This window comes from Pneumocystis murina (assembly GCF_000349005.2).
Source record: "Pneumocystis murina B123 chromosome Unknown supercont1.17, whole genome shotgun sequence".
Classification (NCBI taxonomy): Eukaryota; Fungi; Ascomycota; class Pneumocystomycetes; order Pneumocystales; family Pneumocystaceae; genus Pneumocystis; species Pneumocystis murina.
Genome location: NW_017802375.1, coordinates 78,699 through 98,300, shown reverse-complemented (window position 1 = coordinate 98,300; position 19,602 = coordinate 78,699). Strand labels below are relative to the sequence as shown.

The 19,602-nt window shown below is 27.6% G+C and overlaps 8 protein-coding genes across 8 annotated transcripts; 6 read left to right on the top strand and 2 right to left on the bottom strand.

Moving 5' to 3' along the window:
• Window positions 1-42: 42 nt before the first annotated feature.
• Window positions 43-3,631, top strand: PNEG_03367 (hypothetical protein; the record flags this gene model as incomplete). The annotated part of the gene is made up of 12 exons (XM_007877258.1): window positions 43-76; window positions 123-164; window positions 213-433; window positions 475-622; window positions 669-883; window positions 929-1,130; window positions 1,200-1,816; window positions 1,860-2,337; window positions 2,375-2,562; window positions 2,609-2,773; window positions 2,818-2,987; window positions 3,028-3,631. 12 exons carry the CDS (start codon window positions 43-45, stop codon window positions 3,629-3,631), a joined length of 3,084 nt encoding a protein of 1,027 aa, XP_007875449.1.
• Window positions 3,632-3,850: 219 nt separating this feature from the next.
• PNEG_03366 (UV excision repair protein Rad23) lies at window positions 3,851-5,350 on the top strand (the record flags this gene model as incomplete). The annotated part of the gene is made up of 9 exons (XM_007877257.2): window positions 3,851-3,919; window positions 3,974-4,046; window positions 4,097-4,176; window positions 4,225-4,378; window positions 4,427-4,554; window positions 4,605-4,958; window positions 5,007-5,129; window positions 5,183-5,251; window positions 5,294-5,350. 9 exons carry the CDS (start codon window positions 3,851-3,853, stop codon window positions 5,348-5,350), a joined length of 1,107 nt encoding a protein of 368 aa, XP_007875448.1.
• Window positions 5,351-5,610: 260 nt separating this feature from the next.
• On the top strand, window positions 5,611-6,697 carry PNEG_03365 (eukaryotic translation initiation factor 6; the record flags this gene model as incomplete). Its single annotated transcript, XM_007877256.1, has 9 exons — window positions 5,611-5,614; window positions 5,658-5,688; window positions 5,733-5,804; window positions 5,846-5,874; window positions 5,917-6,011; window positions 6,059-6,307; window positions 6,353-6,463; window positions 6,508-6,591; window positions 6,635-6,697. 9 exons carry the CDS (start codon window positions 5,611-5,613, stop codon window positions 6,695-6,697), a joined length of 738 nt encoding a protein of 245 aa, XP_007875447.1.
• A 174-nt stretch (window positions 6,698-6,871) lies between these two features.
• PNEG_03364 (rRNA 2'-O-methyltransferase fibrillarin) lies at window positions 6,872-8,056 on the bottom strand (the record flags this gene model as incomplete). Its single annotated transcript, XM_007877255.1, has 6 exons — window positions 8,036-8,056; window positions 7,666-7,993; window positions 7,274-7,620; window positions 7,147-7,216; window positions 6,963-7,104; window positions 6,872-6,916 (listed from the first exon to the last, which is right to left on the bottom strand). The coding sequence occupies exons 2-6, from the start codon at window positions 7,905-7,907 to the stop codon at window positions 6,872-6,874; spliced, it is 846 nt and encodes a 281-aa protein (XP_007875446.1). The 5' UTR covers window positions 7,908-7,993; window positions 8,036-8,056.
• A 239-nt stretch (window positions 8,057-8,295) lies between these two features.
• On the top strand, window positions 8,296-9,626 carry PNEG_03363 (hypothetical protein). Its single transcript, XM_007877254.1, has 2 exons — window positions 8,296-8,368; window positions 8,425-9,626. Exons 1-2 carry the CDS (start codon window positions 8,336-8,338, stop codon window positions 9,529-9,531), a joined length of 1,140 nt encoding a protein of 379 aa, XP_007875445.1. The 5' UTR covers window positions 8,296-8,335; the 3' UTR covers window positions 9,532-9,626.
• Window positions 9,627-10,053: 427 nt separating this feature from the next.
• On the top strand, window positions 10,054-11,052 carry PNEG_03362 (hypothetical protein). Its single transcript, XM_007877253.1, has 2 exons — window positions 10,054-10,910; window positions 10,954-11,052. The coding sequence occupies exons 1-2, from the start codon at window positions 10,122-10,124 to the stop codon at window positions 10,978-10,980; spliced, it is 816 nt and encodes a 271-aa protein (XP_007875444.1). The 5' UTR covers window positions 10,054-10,121; the 3' UTR covers window positions 10,981-11,052.
• A 555-nt stretch (window positions 11,053-11,607) lies between these two features.
• PNEG_03361 (hypothetical protein) lies at window positions 11,608-13,238 on the top strand (the record flags this gene model as incomplete). The annotated part of the gene is made up of 7 exons (XM_007877252.1): window positions 11,608-11,861; window positions 11,903-11,995; window positions 12,039-12,168; window positions 12,221-12,395; window positions 12,438-12,628; window positions 12,675-12,713; window positions 12,768-13,238. 7 exons carry the CDS (start codon window positions 11,608-11,610, stop codon window positions 13,236-13,238), a joined length of 1,353 nt encoding a protein of 450 aa, XP_007875443.1.
• Window positions 13,239-16,148: 2,910 nt separating this feature from the next.
• On the bottom strand, window positions 16,149-19,215 carry PNEG_03360 (hypothetical protein; the record flags this gene model as incomplete). Its single annotated transcript, XM_007877251.2, has 6 exons — window positions 16,149-17,497; window positions 17,539-17,956; window positions 18,000-18,179; window positions 18,229-18,402; window positions 18,441-18,620; window positions 18,667-19,215. 6 exons carry the CDS (start codon window positions 19,213-19,215, stop codon window positions 16,149-16,151), a joined length of 2,850 nt encoding a protein of 949 aa, XP_007875442.1.
• Window positions 19,216-19,602: the final 387 nt, after the last annotated feature.

Below are 19,602 nucleotides of genomic sequence, written 5' to 3'. Positions count from 1 at the left end.
AAAAGTTAAGTATTTCTATGATAAGATAAGATATAAGATTAGATGTCAGTAAATGCTTTAGATCTTTCAAAAAAAGGTTTTTACAGTTATTCTTGTATATTTGGATTTTAAATATGGTTTAGTTGGTGCGGAAGAGTGTTTAAGGACATTTCGTCTATTGAAAGGTGTGGATAAGAATATATAGATTAGGAAGAAATTTGATATATGATTAGCATTTCGTTCAGGAGATATACATGCAGTAGATAAATGTTTTGATAATTATGAAAAGGATTTGCCAGAAGAGTGTACAAGGACTCCGACTAGTTCTATTAAAGCATTTGATCTTTTTAGTCCTCTTATTCTTGCAGTTCAATGTGCATCGGCATCGATTGTTGAACATATTTTACATAAAAATATTTTTGATGTGAATCACAAAGATGATTATGGAAATACAGTAAACTGAATAATTTTTTTGAATTATTCTTATTGAAAAAGGCTCTTCATCTTGCTGTTTATATGTGTCGTTTTGATGTAATTAAAATGCTTTTGTTGAACGCTAATATTAATGATACAATCCTCAACAATAATAGAAAACAGGCATATGAGTTATCTACGAGCTCTGAAATACATCATTATATGATTGGTAAATATTATTTTTGTGGATTTTATAGTATATCTTAATTATTAAGGTGAAAGGGCTCGTTTTATTGAAAAAACAGAAGAAAAATTTTCTCAACTTATATTTTTTAAAAAATATGATGAGATTAAAAAGATGCTAGAAATACCTCGTGTTTCTGCCTTACTTGATCTGAATAAAGTTGATAAAAATGGTTCTACATTTTTGCATGAAGCTGTTAAGGGAAATGATATGCAAATTTTACAAATTCTTCTTGATCATGGAGCGGTAATTATGTTTTTTTAGATAGATATAAATTTATTAGAAAATAAGGATCCTTTAAAAGTAGATAAAAATGGAAGAACACCTAGCGATATTGCAAAAGATGACTTAATTAAACGGAAATTATTAGTTTCTTCATCTGATGGTGTTGTTGTTACATTTCCTGGTGAACCTATATTTATGTCAGGTTATATGGATAAATGGACAAATTATAAATCTGGTTATAAGAAACGTTGGTTTGTTTTAAGAAATGGTGTTCTTTCATATTATAAAAACCAAGGAAAGTTCTTATTTTCTTTAATATAATGTCTTATATTTACAGATGATGCCGATACTGAATGCAGAGGTTCAATAAATATGCGAACAGCTAGAATAAATTATGGTTCTGGAGATAAAAGGGCTTTTGAAATTTTATGTTGTGATTCTGTTAAATATAGTGTAAAAGTAACAAATCCATCTGAGGCTCGAAAATGGGTTTGGGCTCTTACTAATTCCATTCAATGGGCAAAAGATGAAAATGTAACTATTATTGATGATACTTCTAAATTTTCACCCAAAGAACGAGAAAAAGTTCCTTTAAAAGAATCCGGGCTTTATCTTCCTTTTCAATATTTATCTTGTAATGATTTGGATGATGATGAATCATCCGAAACTTGTGATCCTGGGGAATCTTGTAAAGACAATTTTTTGATAACTATGAATTCTTTTAGAATTCAATTAGATATTCTTTCGCAGATATTTGATGATGTCTTATCTAATTTTGATTCCATTTCAGAAAAAGGCTTGAATTCAAAAATGGAAAGTTTTGTAGAAGCTTTTTATCAATCTATTGATTCTTTGCGTGGAGCATTAGGGAATTTAGATCAGATATTTTTAGATGGTGAGAAATATTGGAAAAGAATGATAAATAAGGAGAAACGGATGAGAATATTGTGGGAGGTTTGTTATGTATATTAGTTATGTTATTGCTAAATAATAATAGGAAAATATGCATAAACTTGCTAGTGAACAAGAAGAAATAGAAAAAAATCTTCAAAATGCTGAAAATGAAAGAAGACGTGCTAAAAAGGCTTTACGTCAAGCGAAACGTAAATTAAATTTTACTCCTAAAATCATAAGATCTAGCTCCGATGGAGTTAAAAGTGAAAATGACTTTGAAACACATGATTCTTTCTTGGATTTAAGAAGTAACCGATCATTGCAGAATACCGATATAGAAAATAATTCTTTAGATGATAATGATAGCTCTTCAAGTCCAGACGAATTTTTTGATGTTACTAATTCTATAGAAACTAAAATAGATAAGATCCTGACATTTGATTCTACTGGTGAAAAAATATCTCAAAAAAAGAGCATTAAGGAAATGCAAATTGAACTTTCATATCATGGCTATGAAGATCCACTTCGTTTGAAGTTAGATTTAATAGATGATAGACCAAAGCTTAGTTTATGGGGAATGTGTTTGTAATTTTTGTTAATTTTTTAACATTCTTTTAGGTATTTTGAAAAGCATGATTGGAAAGGATATTACTAAAATAACCTTGCCTGTTAGTTTTAATGAAGCAACTAGCCTTCTTCAAAGGGTTGCAGAAGATATGGAATACATAGATTTAATAGATATTTCTGTGACATTACCTGAATCATATGATAGGATGCTATATGTAGCTGCTTTTGCTATTAGCGAAGTATTTTTGTTTATTCATATTCTGATTTTTTATTTATTTATTTTAGTATTCTAGTACTATTAACCGAATAGCTAAGCCTTTTAATCCATTACTTGGTGAAACATTTGAGTATTGTAGACCAGATAAAGGTTATCGTTTTATTGTTGAGCAAGTCAGTCATCATCCTCCAATTAGTGCTGCTCATGCGGAATCTCTTAATTGGGAATATTGGGTTTTTTCTTTTATTATACTTAATAATATAATTTAATCTACTAGGGAGAGTCTCGTGTTAGCTCAAAGTTTTATGGCAGAAGTTTTGATATTAATCCTTTAGGAACATGGTTTTTAAGATTACATAATGATTCTGGTTTAGACGAATTATATACCTGGAAAAAAGTTACAACTTCTGTTATTGGAATTATTACAGGTTGTCCAACTGTTGATAAGTAAGCTTTTTTTTTCATTGTTCGTCGTAATTTTTTTTAGTTTTGGTGAAATGTTAATAAAAAATCATTCCATTGGAGATGTATGTACTATCGATTTTAAAAAGAGGGGATGGAGAGGAGATGGCGCTTATGAGATAAAAGGAATCATTACTGATAGTAAAGGAATATCAAGATGGAGTATTGGAGGGCATTGGAATGACAAATTATATGCTAAAAGAATGAATGGTATCTCCGTAGCTACTGATACTGCTATACTATTATGGCAAAATCATGAAAGACCCCCCGCTCCTTTCAATCTTACTCCTTTTGCTATCACATTAAATGCTTTACCAGAAAAATTGAAGCCATGGTTGCCTCCTACCGATACTCGATTAAGACCTGATCAAAGAGCTATGGAAAATGGTGAGTATGAATTTGCTGCAAAAGAAAAAGAAAGACTTGAAAATAAACAAAGAGCTGCTAGAAAAGAACGGGAATTGAAAGGTGAAATTTATGTCCCAAGATGGTTTGAAAAATCAATTAATAAAATTACTGGTGATGAACAGTGGTTATTTAATGGTGAATATTGGAAACTTAGGGAAATTTTGGGTTCAAATAATCAAAAATCTGATGCACATTCCTGGGGAGTTATGGATATTTTTTAATTCATATATATTTTTATTTATTTTTTTTCGCTCATTATTAATATTCTTCTTATCAATTTTCTTTTATTTGGGCATATTACATACTCTTACTTAAACATTTTACATTAACTATAAAAAATATATATATAATTATGTATAGATTGACTTTTTTTTAATTTTTTAAATTTCCTTAAACTCTTTTTATCGGACATTTTTCGACAACCTTTAAAAATATAAGAAATGAAGCTTACTTTTAAAAATTTAAACCAACAAAAGTTTGTTATTGAAGATGTTGACCCGATGAATACTGTATATTTGTTTTTTTTTAAGATTTTTTAAAGAATATATTAATGTTATTATTAGATATTACAAGTTAAAGAAAAGATCCAAGAAGTGCAAGGTCATGATTCAAAGTGTCAAAAACTTGTTTATTCTGGTGGGCTTTATTAGGTTATTATATGTTAAATTGATGGGAATAATTGATAGGAAAAATATTAGCGGATGATAAAACAGTTGAGAGTTATAATATTAAAGAAAAGGATTTTATTGTTTGTATGGTTCAGAAGGTGGTTTATAAAGGCTATATGATTATATATGTCTAATTAGGTTTGAAGCCTAAGCAGGTAGCAAGTTCTAGTGTTGCTACGGAATCAAATGTTTCTACAGAGAGCATACAAGATTCAGAAAGTGGTAAGATAAAAACTATGACATCAAGTTCAGAGGCTCCGACATTATCTTCTGGAGTTTTTAGTGACCCTAATTCTCTTGGTATAGGGTTAATATGAATATAATATTTGATGATTTGATTATTTTTAGTTATTGGGCAGTTACGTGATACAGCTGTAGAAAATATGGTGGAAATGGGATATGGACGTACAGAAGTAGAGAATGCTATGCGTGCAGCATTCAATAATCCTGATAGAGCAGTGGAGTATCTTTTGACAGTATTTAAATGATTAATTTTGTTTAAATGAATAACATATATTTGTAATAGGGTATTCCTGAACATTTATCTCAAGAGTTATCTCAGCATGTATCTCTTCCTCAACCTGTATCTCCTTCTCAACAAACACTCCAGACTCAACAAGTGCCTCAACCTACATCTGTGCCTACATCTAATCGATCTCAAAATTTATTTGAATTAGCTGCTCAAGTTTCTCAACAAGGAAGAGAACGTTTAAATTCTGGTTCTGGTAATTCTTTGGGAGGTTCTGGTAGTACAGAAAGTTTGGCATTTCTAAGAAACAATCCTCAATTTCAGATGTTACGACGGCTTATTCAAACTCAACCACATATGCTTGAATCAGTATTACAACAGTTAGCTCAAGGAAATTTACAATTAGCTACGGTAACTTTAATTTTATCTTTATGCTTATGATTTTTTTACTTTTTAAAGCTTATAAATCAAAATTCTGAGGCATTTTTACAGTTGCTTTCTGAAGAAATAGAGGGAGAGGATACTACATTGACGCCTAATATGATTCAACTAACAGAAGAGGAACGGCAAGCTATTGAAAGAGTAAGATATTTCTTAAAAAAAAATTTTTAAATATATATACTCATTTTCAATAGCTTGAAGCTTTAGGATTTTCTCGAGGAACTGTTGTTCAGGCTTATTTTGCTTGTGATAAAAATGAAGAGGTATTTTTCTTTTTTTTTTTTCCTTTATTTTTATTTGAAAAGATGACTGCAAATTATTTGTTTGAGCATGGTCATGAATCTGATGAAGAAATTTCTTGAATCTTGTACATATATTATAAAAATACTTGTATCTAAATTTTCAATTAGGCTACTTTATCATTATTATTAATATTCTTTTATAATCAAAAAAAAACTTTATTTTCTATATCTTTATTTCTTTAATATAACTAGTTTTATTAATTTCTATAATAATTATATATTTATAGAAAATCCTTGGTAAGACTTAGATAAGATTTTTGAAAAGTAATAGGTTTTTTATCTAATTTCTGGCCGACAACAAAAAAATAGAGAATAGAAAAATGGGTGAAATAGTTAAAGATTTGCATCAAATAACTTATTTTTTTAGCTTTACGTGCTCAGTTTGAGAGTTCTAGCGAGTTCGTTTTTTTCTAGACTAAAAAGATGATTAATAGTGCCTTAGAATTGGTGTTTTTGGGAAATTGACAAATAGTTATGCCTTGACAGCAATTGGAAGTTCAGAGAACTTTCATAGGTAGAATGTTTTATATTTTCTTTTTTAATAATGGTTTTTAGTATTATAGAGAGTGAGCTTGGAGATATTAGTGAGTTTTTGTGAGGGTTTAGGTGGTTTTAAGGGTTTTTAGTACCTGTATGTCATTCTAGTATTTCAGGGGCCCGTATTATTGGTAGGATGACTGCTGGAAATTGTAGAGGTCTTCTGGTTCCATCTACAACAACTGTAATATTTTCTTTTTGAGAAATTGGTGTTTACGATGGATGTTATAGGATCAAGAGCTTATGCATCTTCGAAATTCTTTACCAGACTCTGTTAAAATTCAGAGTATCAATGAACGTTTATCTGCTCTCGGAAATGTTATTGCATGCAATGATTATGTAGCTTTAGTACATCCTGATATTGAGAGAGAAACAGAAGAAATTATTGCAGATGTACTTGGAGTGGAAGTTTTTCGACAAACTATTGCGGGAAATGTTCTTGTTGGAACTTATTGTGCGTTAAGTAATCAGGGGGCTTTGGTAGATTTTTTAAATATTGGAATATTTAGTGTCTTATATTTTTAGGTACATCCTAAAACTACTATTGCTGAGCAGGATGAACTTTCGTCTCTTCTTCAGGTTCCATTAATAGCAGGAAGTGTAAATAGAGGTTCTGATCTTGTTGGCGCTGGTGTTGTAAGATTACATTTATAATTTAATTGATTGTAATTATATTTTAGATTGTTAATGATTGGATTGCATTTGCTGGATTTGATACGACAGCAATAGAATTGTCAGCTATTGAAAGTATATTTAAACTACATGTAAGATCTTTATAGTATTCTATATGATGTTTATCTATGAAAGGATGCACAAACAGCTACGGCAATTACGGGCATAAGAAATGCAACGATCGAAACATATTCATAGTAAATATAATAAAGTTTTTGTATTATTCTGCGTTGTATTATTTTATGGTTATTATTATTTAGATTTAAGATATATTTAAAACTGGATAGGGCTAGTTTTTTAATACATGTTTGAAAGGTATCATGGTCATGAATATATAGTTTAATAATAATAAATAATATATTCCATAACTTTTTAACTATATCTTATATATTTTCCCACAACTATACAATGATCTCTCTTTGGGTATATTAATGGTTTGAACACATAAAATACAATGTAATACCTCATATGGTTCAAGTGTAAGCTGTTCTTGGGGTTTGATTCTTTCTTCTTGCAGCTTCTTGACTTCACGTGCAAAGACTGTTGCTGCTTCAACTGTTGAATCAATACAATTAGCTTTGATTGAAATAACAATTCCCCCAGAACTATAACTGTTCAGTTAAATTCTTAATTAATATATAACTTACTTTTTTAAAAAGGTATGTGCATTCAGTGCAATAATTCGTGCCTGATCTGGCTGGGCAACATCGGCAAATACTACTTCCTTGTAAGCATTCCACATATCATGTATGTACATTATAGGCATATCTCTACCTGTATCAACCATACCAACGAGCATTCGGTATTTTTGAGGATGACGAGCATCTTCAATAATAGGAATGACGTTAGTTCGTTTTTGTGCCATGTGAAGCAAATCCCTTCCACTACGATGTGAAAATTCTACCGCATAAACCAATCCCTCTGGTCCAACAACATCTGCCACATGGCTTACTGAAGTTCCACTGGCTGCTCCAAGATATAATACTTTTGATCCCGGACGAATATAAATTTCGTCAAGTCCACCCAAAATACCTGCTGCAAGTTTTGATCTAAATGGATTCCATACTCGATATTCTGTTTTTTTTCCATCTGCTTCAACCGATATCCTTTTTTCACCATATCTATATTTTTTTTATTAAATATCCTTTATATTATTTAAATATTACACTGATTCACCCGGTACCAAATTTTTTGTTACCAAAAAATCTTCTTTTCCTCGTGCAACAAAAACGCCTGGATGACGATGTGGCTCAATTATTACTTTTGTTGCTCTTGGACGATTAAAACGTTTATTACGTATCGGAGCTCCACGAGATTTCATTCCACGAGAATCACCCCGTCTTTGTTTTTGGCTTTTGTCATAACGTCCTTTCTGTCCTTTCTGACCATGTCCAGCTTTTGGTCCCATTAAATAATATTAATTATTTTTAATAAATATAGAAATTCCTTTCTTTTTAAAAAATTCTTTAATAATTCTTAATAATACTTCAATATCTATTAGAAATATTAGAAATATCCATAATAAAATAGATAAACTTCTTAAATATAGTTAATTTTGAAATTCATTGAGTTATACGAATCTTTAAGCTTTCAAATATACTGGTTGCTAAGTAACTCGGTTAGGGTTTTGACCTTATTGGTTCTTAGGGTAGGGTTGTGGTTGATTGTTTCGTTGTTAGTGTCATGAGATTAGGGTATGGATAGATTTCTATGCTTAGTGTATAGGGTTAGAGTTCTATTATAAACATAAGTCATGTGATCATGAATGTGTCCTTAATGACACTCGGACAGTTTAGTTCAAGATGAAAGAATGAATTGAAAACTATTGGAAATATTATGAAACAAGGAATACCTATATTGATATGTTGCGTAAGCTAATAAAAGATAAAAGAAATAAGTAAATCTAATTGTATGGTATAATATAGATAGTTCATTTAACTCTTGGAGGATATTTTTTGTTAATAGCAGTTCGTGGAGGTCCACCACAAGTGATTGTATTTGCAGCAACAGCAGCATTTTTGTATTTACAACTGATGATTGGGGATGCAGTATTATTGCCAGAACGTGGCTTTAATATGTGTATAGTTGCACTTGGAACCCTTTCTATATTTATAGGAATTATTTTCTGGGGATGGCTGTTTTTTTCTGGTAATGGTATAGCAGCAGTAAATGCAGCATGTGTATTTTTTCCTGAGAAAAGATGTAAACCACGCTGGTCGAAGGAGTTTGCAGGATTTATGGGTTTAACTTTGTGGACCATTAGTGCAATTTCTCAAGTTTTTTTGTATTTTTATTTTATATATAATCGTTCTCCCAAACGGTCTAAAAAATTGCAAAAATCAAAATCACATAATGTTTTAGATTTTAGTTCTATGTCTTATGCGAGTCATGGTACTCCAAGTTTGACATGTATGTCAATATCGTCTACAGATAATGATAAAATGATATATCCAATGACTGCTATATCTCCTATTTATGAAAGAAAAATTTCTGATAAGGCATGGATGCTTAAATTCTATGAAAGATCTTTAAAAGATCAGTCAAATATTACAAAGAATTCTCAATTTTGTAAAGATTTGAAAACACAGAAAAATCATGGCTTTTCATCTTCTCGAAAACTTCGCTCTATTCGTCGCCGGAAAAATTTTGGTCATCGTCATTTTCCTTTATATACAACATGGCATGCTCCTTTTTGTCAGACTAGATATCCTTATTTTTCTAAAAAAACCCCTTCGTTTCTGAATATGAAGATTCCTTTAATGAATTTACATTCATCAAAAAATAGAGAAACAATTGTTGAAGGACCTGATTGGAATACCTGGGACTTTTCCAATTTTGATATGTCTATGTACTCGAATTCTTTTTCACAAGAAGCTATTAGTCTGAATGATAATATTTATAACAATGAGTCTTTGTCTGCACTCGATACACTTCATGAAAGTTTCGATACTCAAATGACACAAAGTAGTTGTTTTAGGAGATTTTTCGAGAAGAACTTAAACAATATGAGTCTCAACAATTCTACAAGATAATCTATATGGTAATGTAATTTATAAATAATTTGTATATTAGTTTCAATAACTTGGATGATGTTTGTATCATTAATTTGTAAGAATAATTTTTAATAACCACATGATTATTATTCATTTTATATATATTTTTTATCTATATTCATGATATATAAGCTTTGTTTAAATAATATTTTGCTTTTTAGGAGTGTTTCCTTTAAACTTCGAAAAATTAAACTTGTATTTTTATTTATTTTGCCTCAGATTTTCTTAGAGGAAACTATTTGATTTGCGATAACTTTTTGTGCCTTAATATATTTCTTTTCTTATAGGTTTTAGGAAGTTTTTTATGCGGAAAAAAAGGAAATTGGAGACGAATGATACAAATATCAACGTATTTATTTTCTATACATATTGGAATTTTAGGGGAGAGCTGAAGATATAGTTAGGTTAATTTGGATAAGGAGAATGATGAAACTTTGATTGTTTGCAAATTTGAATATTTTGTGGGTTCATTGCAAGATTTAGTTGAATATGCATTGGTTTTGAAGAAGGGTCATTTCATAGGAGAAAAAGCAGAAAAAATACATGAAATAGCTCTTCGATTGGCTGATATGGTAAAGAAAGATCCTTTTTTTTTAGAGATGGTGTCATTGGTTCAAAATTCTTTAAAAATAGAATTTGTAAAAGAGTCAGAGATACCTTCGTTACCTGAAATAAAGGATCCATTATTATTAAAGCAGGTTTTTACACATAGATCATATGCATACTCTACTCAGTCTTATAATGTTTCTGAAAGAGATATTTTAAAACTGCATAATGAAAGGCTTGAGTTCTTAGGTGATTCATATTTAAATCATGCAGTTACAAGATTACTTTTCAATGCATTTCCAGATGCTCGTGAAGGAGAGTTATCTGTGATGCGTTCGGAACTTGTAGGAAATACTAAGGCTGAAAAAATTAGTAGACTTTATGGATTTGATAAAAGGTTACTTTTGAGTGAATCTGCAGAAAGCGATAATGTTAGATCTTTAAAAAAAATTGTAGCTGATATATTTGAAAGTTATATTGGTGGTTTAGTATTGGATTCATCTAATGGGGAGAAAATTGCTTTTCGCTGGATTTCTCAGTTGATGGCACCAGATATTTCTTTGTTTCAAAAAAAGCAAAAGAATTCTGTAGAGCTAGATAAAATGGCAAAACAGACTTTATATAATCGGATTGGAAGAGAATATCATACGGATGGGCAAACGCGAAAAAAGATTGAATATATATGGATCGGTGGAGAAGGTGGAAATAAGGATGGATATGAATATAGTTGTAGAATTGATGGTCAAGAGGTCGGTCGTGGATGGGGTCCTAATCAAAAGATTGCTGGTATTCGCAGTGCTATGGATGCTTTAGTAACACTTTTTTTTATTTAAATAGGATTTTTAATATATATAGGCAAAACTTCCTTCAGAAAACATATGATTATTTCTTTTAGGATTTTTTTTAATACTTTTTAAAATATTTTAGTCTTTCATCTTCAAATTATTTAATAGACATGATTAAGAAAAATAGTGAAAAATGACAGGGTTATGTCCCCTCAATTATTCTTATATTCATTATATAATTTATATATCTAACGATCTAAATAAAATCAATAAAGATTATTGGTATTTTTGATGTTTTCTATGTTAATAATGTATATAATAGGGATATTTTTTAATTTTTATTCTAACCAACAGTATAAATTATATTATATTATGAAATAATATATAAGATATATTTACTATTTGATTTTATTTATAAGTTTATTTTATTAAATAATGATTGCTTGGATTCTATTTTTAGTTTTAATTTTTATCTTTTTATATAAGAAAAAATATTAAAATCTTTGTTTTTTTCTACCTTTTTTCTATTTTTTTTATATTTTTTTTACATTTTTTTTACATTTTTTTTAGATAATACTATGGGTGCAATGACGTAGACATTATTTTATACATTCTATTTAGAGGAAAAAAAGAAAATTTGTTATATTAGTTTTTTATTGAAATAATAGCTTTTGCACTTTTCTTATTATAATTTATATTTGTCTCAATAATTTATGTAGATTTAATGTCAGATTCTTCAGAGCTTAGTAGTCCTCCTTCATCATTACATTCAGTGATATTAAAGGAATCCGATAACGATTTATCGCCTGTTAAAAGCGAAAGTGTCTCTATGGCTTCTTCTACGAGTTCTCCTGACGAATCTGATATAAATGAATCATTTATATCATCTTTAGATATAGCGTATATTGTAGCTTTTAGAAATCGGTTTTCACAATTATTTGAAGGAATTCCAGATTTAGGGCCGCAAGATATTGAACGGTAAGATAAGTTGTATGTTATGAATTACTTAGAAAGTATAGTGGTATTTTCGGAGAACCTGAAGCATTGGATAAAATTGTTGAATTATTATGTAGACTTGTAACTTTATGTTTAAATAGAAAAAGAGCAGTAGAGTGGGTTGTTTTTTTACAAAATTACCATTATTGATATACATAGATCAAAACATTTTTCTCGTGCTTTAAGTGAAAGTGTGGATGTTCATATTAAACATCTTGATCCTTCTTGGTGTGGATATAATCCTCTTCATAAAGAAAAGGGGTTTTATTCTCTTTGTGCTTCAGATAAGGTGAATTGAGGTAAGCTTTGTATATTTTTACTAAGTATGGCTTTTTATATAGCTTAAATTGCTTTGTTGTTTGGTGGATTGGTGTCTGATGTCTTCAGAAGTTGTTCGTTCTTTTATTGATGAGAATTATAAAAATCGTGCTTCTGATGATAAGAAAAACGCTCTTTTAGTTCATCCATTGGGAAAGGATGGTAAAAATAGAAAACTGTGGCTTATTGAAGGAAATGGTATTTATTTCTTATCATTTTTTGATTTTAATCAAATCTTAGATACACCATTTCGTGTTTACCGTGAATCAAAATCTCGATCAGGATTTGTCAAATGGAAGTCTATTGCAGGAACGGCTGATGAGCTTCGTCAATATGCATTAAGTTTATCTAATGATTCTTCTTTAAATGCTATTGCTTTAGTCCCAAAAATATTGGAGCAAGTATGTCCTCGTGTAGAAAAAGCACAGATTGTATTTATGAGTTCTTCTGAATGCTTTAACTAATTTAATGTTATAGAGAAGAGATAAATTAGAGGCAAATCGTGCTCGTTTAGCTGTATGTATTTGGAATTTGATTATGTAATTTATTAATCTTTTATTTTTCATTTAGTCTTTAAACATAGAATCAACTTTATTAGGAATGCGAACACGTGGAAAACGAATAAAATATACATTTTCTGATAATGATGATAGTGATAATGACATTCGGACCTCTTCTTTTAAACATAAAGACTGTTTTGATTCTAATAAGTCTATTCAATATACTGCGAGTGGACGGATGATAAAAAGGCCTAAACGAGGGGATTGTGGAATTTATGAAGAGATTGATATGGCTGAAAGTAGTAATTTTAGAAAAATTGAAAATATAGAATTATCTAAAAATTCATTTCAAGATGATAATTATGTTGAATTTGAAAGTGGATATCATACTACTTCGACCAGTTCAGAATCTGAATCTGGAACATTTTCTTTAAAAGTGCTTTTGAAATATAATCCTAAGAAATTGGTTACTGGATTAAGTGATTTTTCTGAAACTTTTATTGAACATGATCATTTATTAAATAAAAATCCTTTGAACTAAATTATATATTATAATGTAATAGCTAATTATCTAAGAAGATTGGATTTTTTTAGATATCTTAAAGGATCTGATATAAACTCGATGTTATTACTGGTAATTACCAATATGTAAATATTACTTTATGGGTAAGTATTCTTAAACGAAATGTATGGTTTGTTTATTGTATATCCTAGTTTTTGATAGAGCATATATTAATTTTGTTCTATAAAAATTATATGATTTATATGGAATGCATTTCTGGGAATATGAAATGTTTATGGTATTAAATTTTTGAAAAAAAAAATATGGAATCTCTGGTTTTTAAAAAATATCAAAATTGGTTTAGGAAAATGCTATTTTAATCCTATTTTTTTAATTTAGAATTTAGGTTTTTATTTTATTTTGTTAAATATAGAATTTTTATTTGGATGTCGAGTCTAGAAATAATATTTTTGATGAGATTATTTGCATGCAATGGTTTTTATTGAATATTAAATGTTATATAGGCTATTTTTAGACTTTTTTCATTGCATTATTATTTATGTAATTGTTGTAGTTAAATAGTAATTTTTGAAAATATAATGTTTTTTAAATAAGGTTATAAGATTATATATTTTATTTTTTTTGATACATTATATTTAGATAATTTATTAATGGATATTTAAAGGTTCAAAATCCAAGTGATTTTATATAAAATATTTTATAATATAAATTACGAATTGGTGTTTTTTAAGATTGTAAAGAAAATATTATTTTGCTGCTTTTTTAAAAAAACTCAACATTATCATTTGAGTTTAATTTTTTAGAAAGAGTTAAAAAAATAAAATTAGTTTAAAATTTTTTGGTAAAGTTGAATATATTATTAAGATCTTTTTGTAAGAACACAATTTAATTAGAATTTTAGAAATGTCTTTTTTAAATATAGAAAAATGAATTATTGAAATATTTGAACTTTTATGTTTCAAAATATTTAAAATTAATATTGGAAAAGAAATATTAGAAAAAAATATAAAAGTCTTTATTTTTAAAAAAATTTCTAATAATTAATTATTAAAGCAAGGAAATAGTATTTATATAAATATGTTTTTGCTGATTAGTAAAGCCTAATGTATAAATTTATATATTTTATAATTAAGAAAAATGTATATTTTGGCATTACTGGTAGATTAAAATTTTTAAAATATGAATAAAAATGTCATATATAACATTACATTTTTATTTCATTATTTATGTTAGAGTTAGAAAAATGATGGCTAGGAATGACTGTAAAGTGCTAATAGTTGTGATATTTTGTGTGATTTATATAATTAGATGATTTTTTTATGGATAAAAATATATAATAGTTAAAAATATAGTCATATTCTTATGTATTTGAGTTATATTTTTCTTAAAAATTATGGTTTTTTTATGTAAATTTTTGTTTTGCAAATTATTATACATAATTGAAAGGTTTGATAGTTTGATATTAGATTTTTTAATATTTTAAAAAGTTTAGAAAATATTTTGTATTTTTTAAAAAATGTTTTAGTTTATAGATTTTATATTTCTAATTGAAATTAGGTGATTTTTTGATTGTTTTATTGATTTATTGATTTATTTTTGTAAATCATTATTATTATTTAAATATGTCTTTGAAATTGTTTTAAATAAAAATAGAATTATAATTGTTCTATTTTAAAAAAGTTTTGAGCTCCTGATTATAATGATTTCTTTGATTTCATAAGAATATGTTAGTAGTTCCTATAAATCTTGGTTTAAAAGGATGAAAAAGAGTTTGTAGTGATGTCTCTTGAGTAATGTATTTAAAAATAGTAATTTTAACGATATAAAAATTATTTATATAATTAGTTTTCTGCTAAAACATTGTATATTTAAATATGGAATGTTTTATTTGAGATGTTTATTAAATATTTTATTTTTAATGATTTATATTTTGTAATCTTGTTGTATTTTTGGTCTATATTAAATTTTTTTAGTTAAAATTAATCTTTTAATTTATGAATTTTTGATTTTATAAAAAAAAAACTTTTTATAAAGGAAATGATGTTTAAATCTTTAAAAATATGTTTTTAATAATTTTTAGAAATTACATTTTTGATTAAAATATTTAATTTTTTAATTTTGTAAAAGGTAATATTATTTTTTAATAGATCTTAAATGCATAAGTGTACTTCTGTTAATATTTTAAAAATAGAAGAAATAGTTATTTATGTTTATATTTTAAAATTAATATTAATATTTATTATTGAGCAGAAATGTGTTTTTTCTGTAGATGATCCTGATTATAAATATAAACTTTTAATGTTGAGTAAATTCACTTTTAATATTTTTAATCTATTACAAAATATAGTAATATTAAATGATGAAACTTTAGAGAATAGCTAAAATGTTATTAAAAACTATAAATATAATGTTTTTATTAGAAAAAATATTAAATAATAAATATCTTTATTATTTTTGATTATATAAGTCTTTTTTTTGAGTCGGTTATTGTATATTAAATATTATATTGATTTTGTGTTAAAATACTTTAAAAAAAATAATTTTTTTTGAAATTTTAATGAATTGAATATATTTAATAGTATAATGAACTACTTAAGAATAACTTATTTTGATAGCTTTTTCTGTTATATAAATAATTCGCTGTTTATGACTTCTATTCAGGGTTGTTTTCATTTTAGTACAGATTTAATATATTTAAAAGTCTTATTAAAAAATATATAATCAGAATAAAAATATAAATTGAGAAAATTGATCATTTAAATGCTATATGAAATACATAATATCCAATATAGTCTTTAGAAGAATGGTATTCTGTTAACTTAATATAACATATGTACTTTTAAATAGAACTCTGCCAGTATATATGAATTATAAGACAAAATCGAATATTATTATATATGAAATTCCTATTTCTAGAACGTCCCATAGCTATCCAACATATAAATTAACAATGCCTGGTGCACCTGATAGTCCCTCTGTTCCATATAAGTGCCGCATTTCTACTGCCATTTGCACATCCTCATCTGAATTAATTGTAATATGATCTCCATCTTCATCCTGATATCTTATTCGTAATGGTTGTCTAAGATTTTTTGTAGCATAATTTCCACAAAGATGAATTTTACGTTCTACTCTTTCCATTAATTGAGCATACCCAATAGTTGGTGCAACAATAATAACGAAAATATCATCCAAATAATTAACCTTAATTTTTACCTGATTTTCATTTTTGTTTCCTTCTAAACGAGTCTGAGGAATAGTAGAAGGAGAAATATTACCAGTTGTTGTATTTGGAGATTCAGTTGTTGGTCGTGATAATGATGTATTTGGAGAAATAGATGATGTACTATCATTGTGTTCAATCTTATGGTTTGATATTATATGTGATGATGAAACCGACGATAAAAGGCTAGTATTAGGAGGTATTTGATTCTCCGGAAATGCATTAATTACAGGATTACTAATAGAGCGCGTATTATTTTTAGACATTATATCCGGTATTGATGTTGGATGTGCTGGAATACGATAATTGTGTAATGAACAGGGGATATTATTGTTCTTGTGGGATGTTTGAGAAACAGATGGTATAGTATATCTAAGTTGATCAAGATCATGATTAGAAGTATTTTGTGTATTAAATCCTGTAAATGAATAAGAATCGGTAATAGACGAGCCTAGACTTTCTCTTGTGGGATTAGATGATAATTCTGTTGTTATTGATATATGGGAATCTGGAATCATATAATTATTTTCAAATGGTTTGCAATCTATATTTTCCAAGACCCCCTTAGGATTTGTTGAATAGGATTGATAGCATATTTGCGATACTTTTGAAGTTTGAGGCGGGTTTCGAGAAGAGAATATTTGAGTCCCGTAGTAATTATTTCCGAAACTAGCAATGCTATCATTTGTGGCAGATCTTGATCTTACACTGATTGAAGACAGATTCTTACTGATAGTTGATGTTCCGATATCATTACTATTATCAATAATATCCCGTACATCTTTATAAGAACTTTCGTTATCACTATCATCTGTTGCATAATTTTTTGACTTCGTATTGAAGCTCTTCATTGTATTAAATTGATTATCAATTTTATTAGATTTATAATTCATAGTATTATGGTTGATTTGAGTATCATCTTTAGATTTTGATTCTTCTATAAGTTTTTTGAGCACATTATGCCATTGTTTTAAATTTTCTTCATTACGGCATTTAAGTATAAAAAACTCTTTTTCGTGATCATTATGCCAATGAACATGTAAAGTATATTGCCCTTATCTCTTTAGTAATATAAAGAATAACTTCAATATATACCATTTTTGGAAATAGAATCAATATTTAATACACTATTAATGAAAATTCTTCCCTTCAATTGTAAATTCCCGCGTTTCTTGTGCGATTTTTTTGAAATAGACATGACTTTTGCTTGTTTTTTCGATGCAGGAATTTCTTTACAACAAAGCAAAATTCTTTCAAAAAGATATACATGATACTCTCTTTCCACATCTCCTTTAATTACTATAAATACATCTTCAAGTAAAAGTGCACCAAAATTTGATACATTGTGCCCTTTCCAATCTTCTATTTTTCTTTCAAGTTCCATAACAACAACTTCATTTTCTTGTCGACGACGTGTTTCATTCACACGATCCGTTACTCGCTTAATTGCATACATTCCTTGTTTTAGTTCTTCATAATGAGGATCCGATGGATCTGTATATTTTAATAATTCCTAGTTTTTTTTAGAATAATAATAATGATATAAATTTAAATACTTTAAGTAAAAGTGGATATTTGCAAATTCTTTGAATAGGTTTAATTAATAATGATGGTAATTCATATGTAGGCTCTACGATATGTGCAAGTTTATTTAGCTTTGATGTTTCCTCGATAGCAAGATCAGAAGCATATGTATAATTTGAACAAAATGGTTCATATATACTAAATGATTCTTCCTATTTTAAAATTGAATTTAAATGAAATATTTCCTATACATAAACTTACCATCTGTATAAATAATGCTCCAAATCTTTGATGTTCAGGATGAAGAGCAGAGTTAGCTTCTATTCCAATAAGGAATCTACGTTGAAAATCGACAAGCATATTAAGATTAGCAAATAAAAGATGAATTGTATCTGCAGATACAATTTCGTTTGATTGGAGTGCATGCATATAATTCTAAAATTAGAAAACCTTGTGCAATTATTTCATCTTACTTGTAAAGTCTCCATATCTTGAACGTATTTTCTCTCTGTATCTAAAAGTTCTGCTACCACTTTTGCTCGATTATCTTTCGGTTTTTTTATATCTTGATCATTATATATTATTTTTTTTCTTTTAAGAAGAAGGTTTTTCTCTTCCAACTTGTCTAATATAAGAGATACTGTCTTTGTAACCTAGTTTATTATAAATATTTTTTTATAAAACACAAAAAAATTTAACTTTAACAAATCCGTTTGTATCATCCTGATATAACTGAGAAATAGAAAATAAATCATCATCTTTATATCCAAGTTCATTGCGACAAGCTAGAAGAAAATGATATACACTTGCTTTACATGCATTCATGCTTGTTAAGTAAGAATCCGGATTAACAGTCAAAGGTTTTGCAGGCCTAAGTGCATTAAAAAGTGCGCAAAGACTAGCACCTTGTCGGAAACATTGCCAAAGCAAAGAAACAGGATCATTTACTATTCCTGCTGGGGAAAGATCATTTTGAGACTTGGCATTATCTAAATAAATTTCAAAATTTGGAACATTAAGCAAGCGTCCATGTATTTCTCTGCATATTTGGTAAATAGATGATGATGCAATAGCAGGCTTATTAGTTATAGAATTCGCAGGTAATGGTACAAATTTTGATGATAAATTTCGATTATTTATAGTTTCTACAGAACTTACAGATCCAGAAGAATGTAAGCCATTATATTTTGAAAAATTATTGGATGCATTTGCGGATATATTTGATTTTGTTGGGCGAGATTGAGTCATTGATACTATTATAGTATGTTGTTAATAAAAGTTCAATCCAGATTTAAAAAAATAACATAGGACCCTTTTTCTAATCTTATTTGTGTATAACAGTCTTGTTTTTTTATAAAATAAAAAGAAATTGATTTTTTACGCGAAAATAAAGTTTGATATAAGATTGTCTAATTTTTGTTTAAATTTATAAAAATAGTGTTTTTAGCTTGAAAATTAAAAATCTCTGCGATATATTTGCTTCTTATAATAATTTCAAGTAAATTATTTTTGAAGCTTCTAGTTATTTTTGATCTTAGTGTATTTAAATTTATGTTGCTTTTTTTATTTATAATTATCGTGTTTTTGTAAATAGGTTTTTTAATCCGTTTAAATGAAAAACTAAAATATTTATCT

Bases quoted from the DNA above. Each gene is read 5' to 3' on its own strand.
- PNEG_03363 (XM_007877254.1), top strand. From the start codon at position 8,336: ATGAAACAAGGAATACCTATATTGATATGTTGC. The intron at 8,369-8,424 runs GTAAGCTAATAA...GGTATAATATAG, and splicing joins TACCTATATTGATATGTTGC to ATAGTTCATTTAACTCTTGG.
- PNEG_03362 (XM_007877253.1), top strand. From the start codon at position 10,122: ATGGTAAAGAAAGATCCTTTTTTTTTAGAGATGGTGTCATTGGTTCAA. The intron at 10,911-10,953 runs GTAACACTTTTT...TAATATATATAG, and splicing joins GCAGTGCTATGGATGCTTTA to GCAAAACTTCCTTCAGAAAA.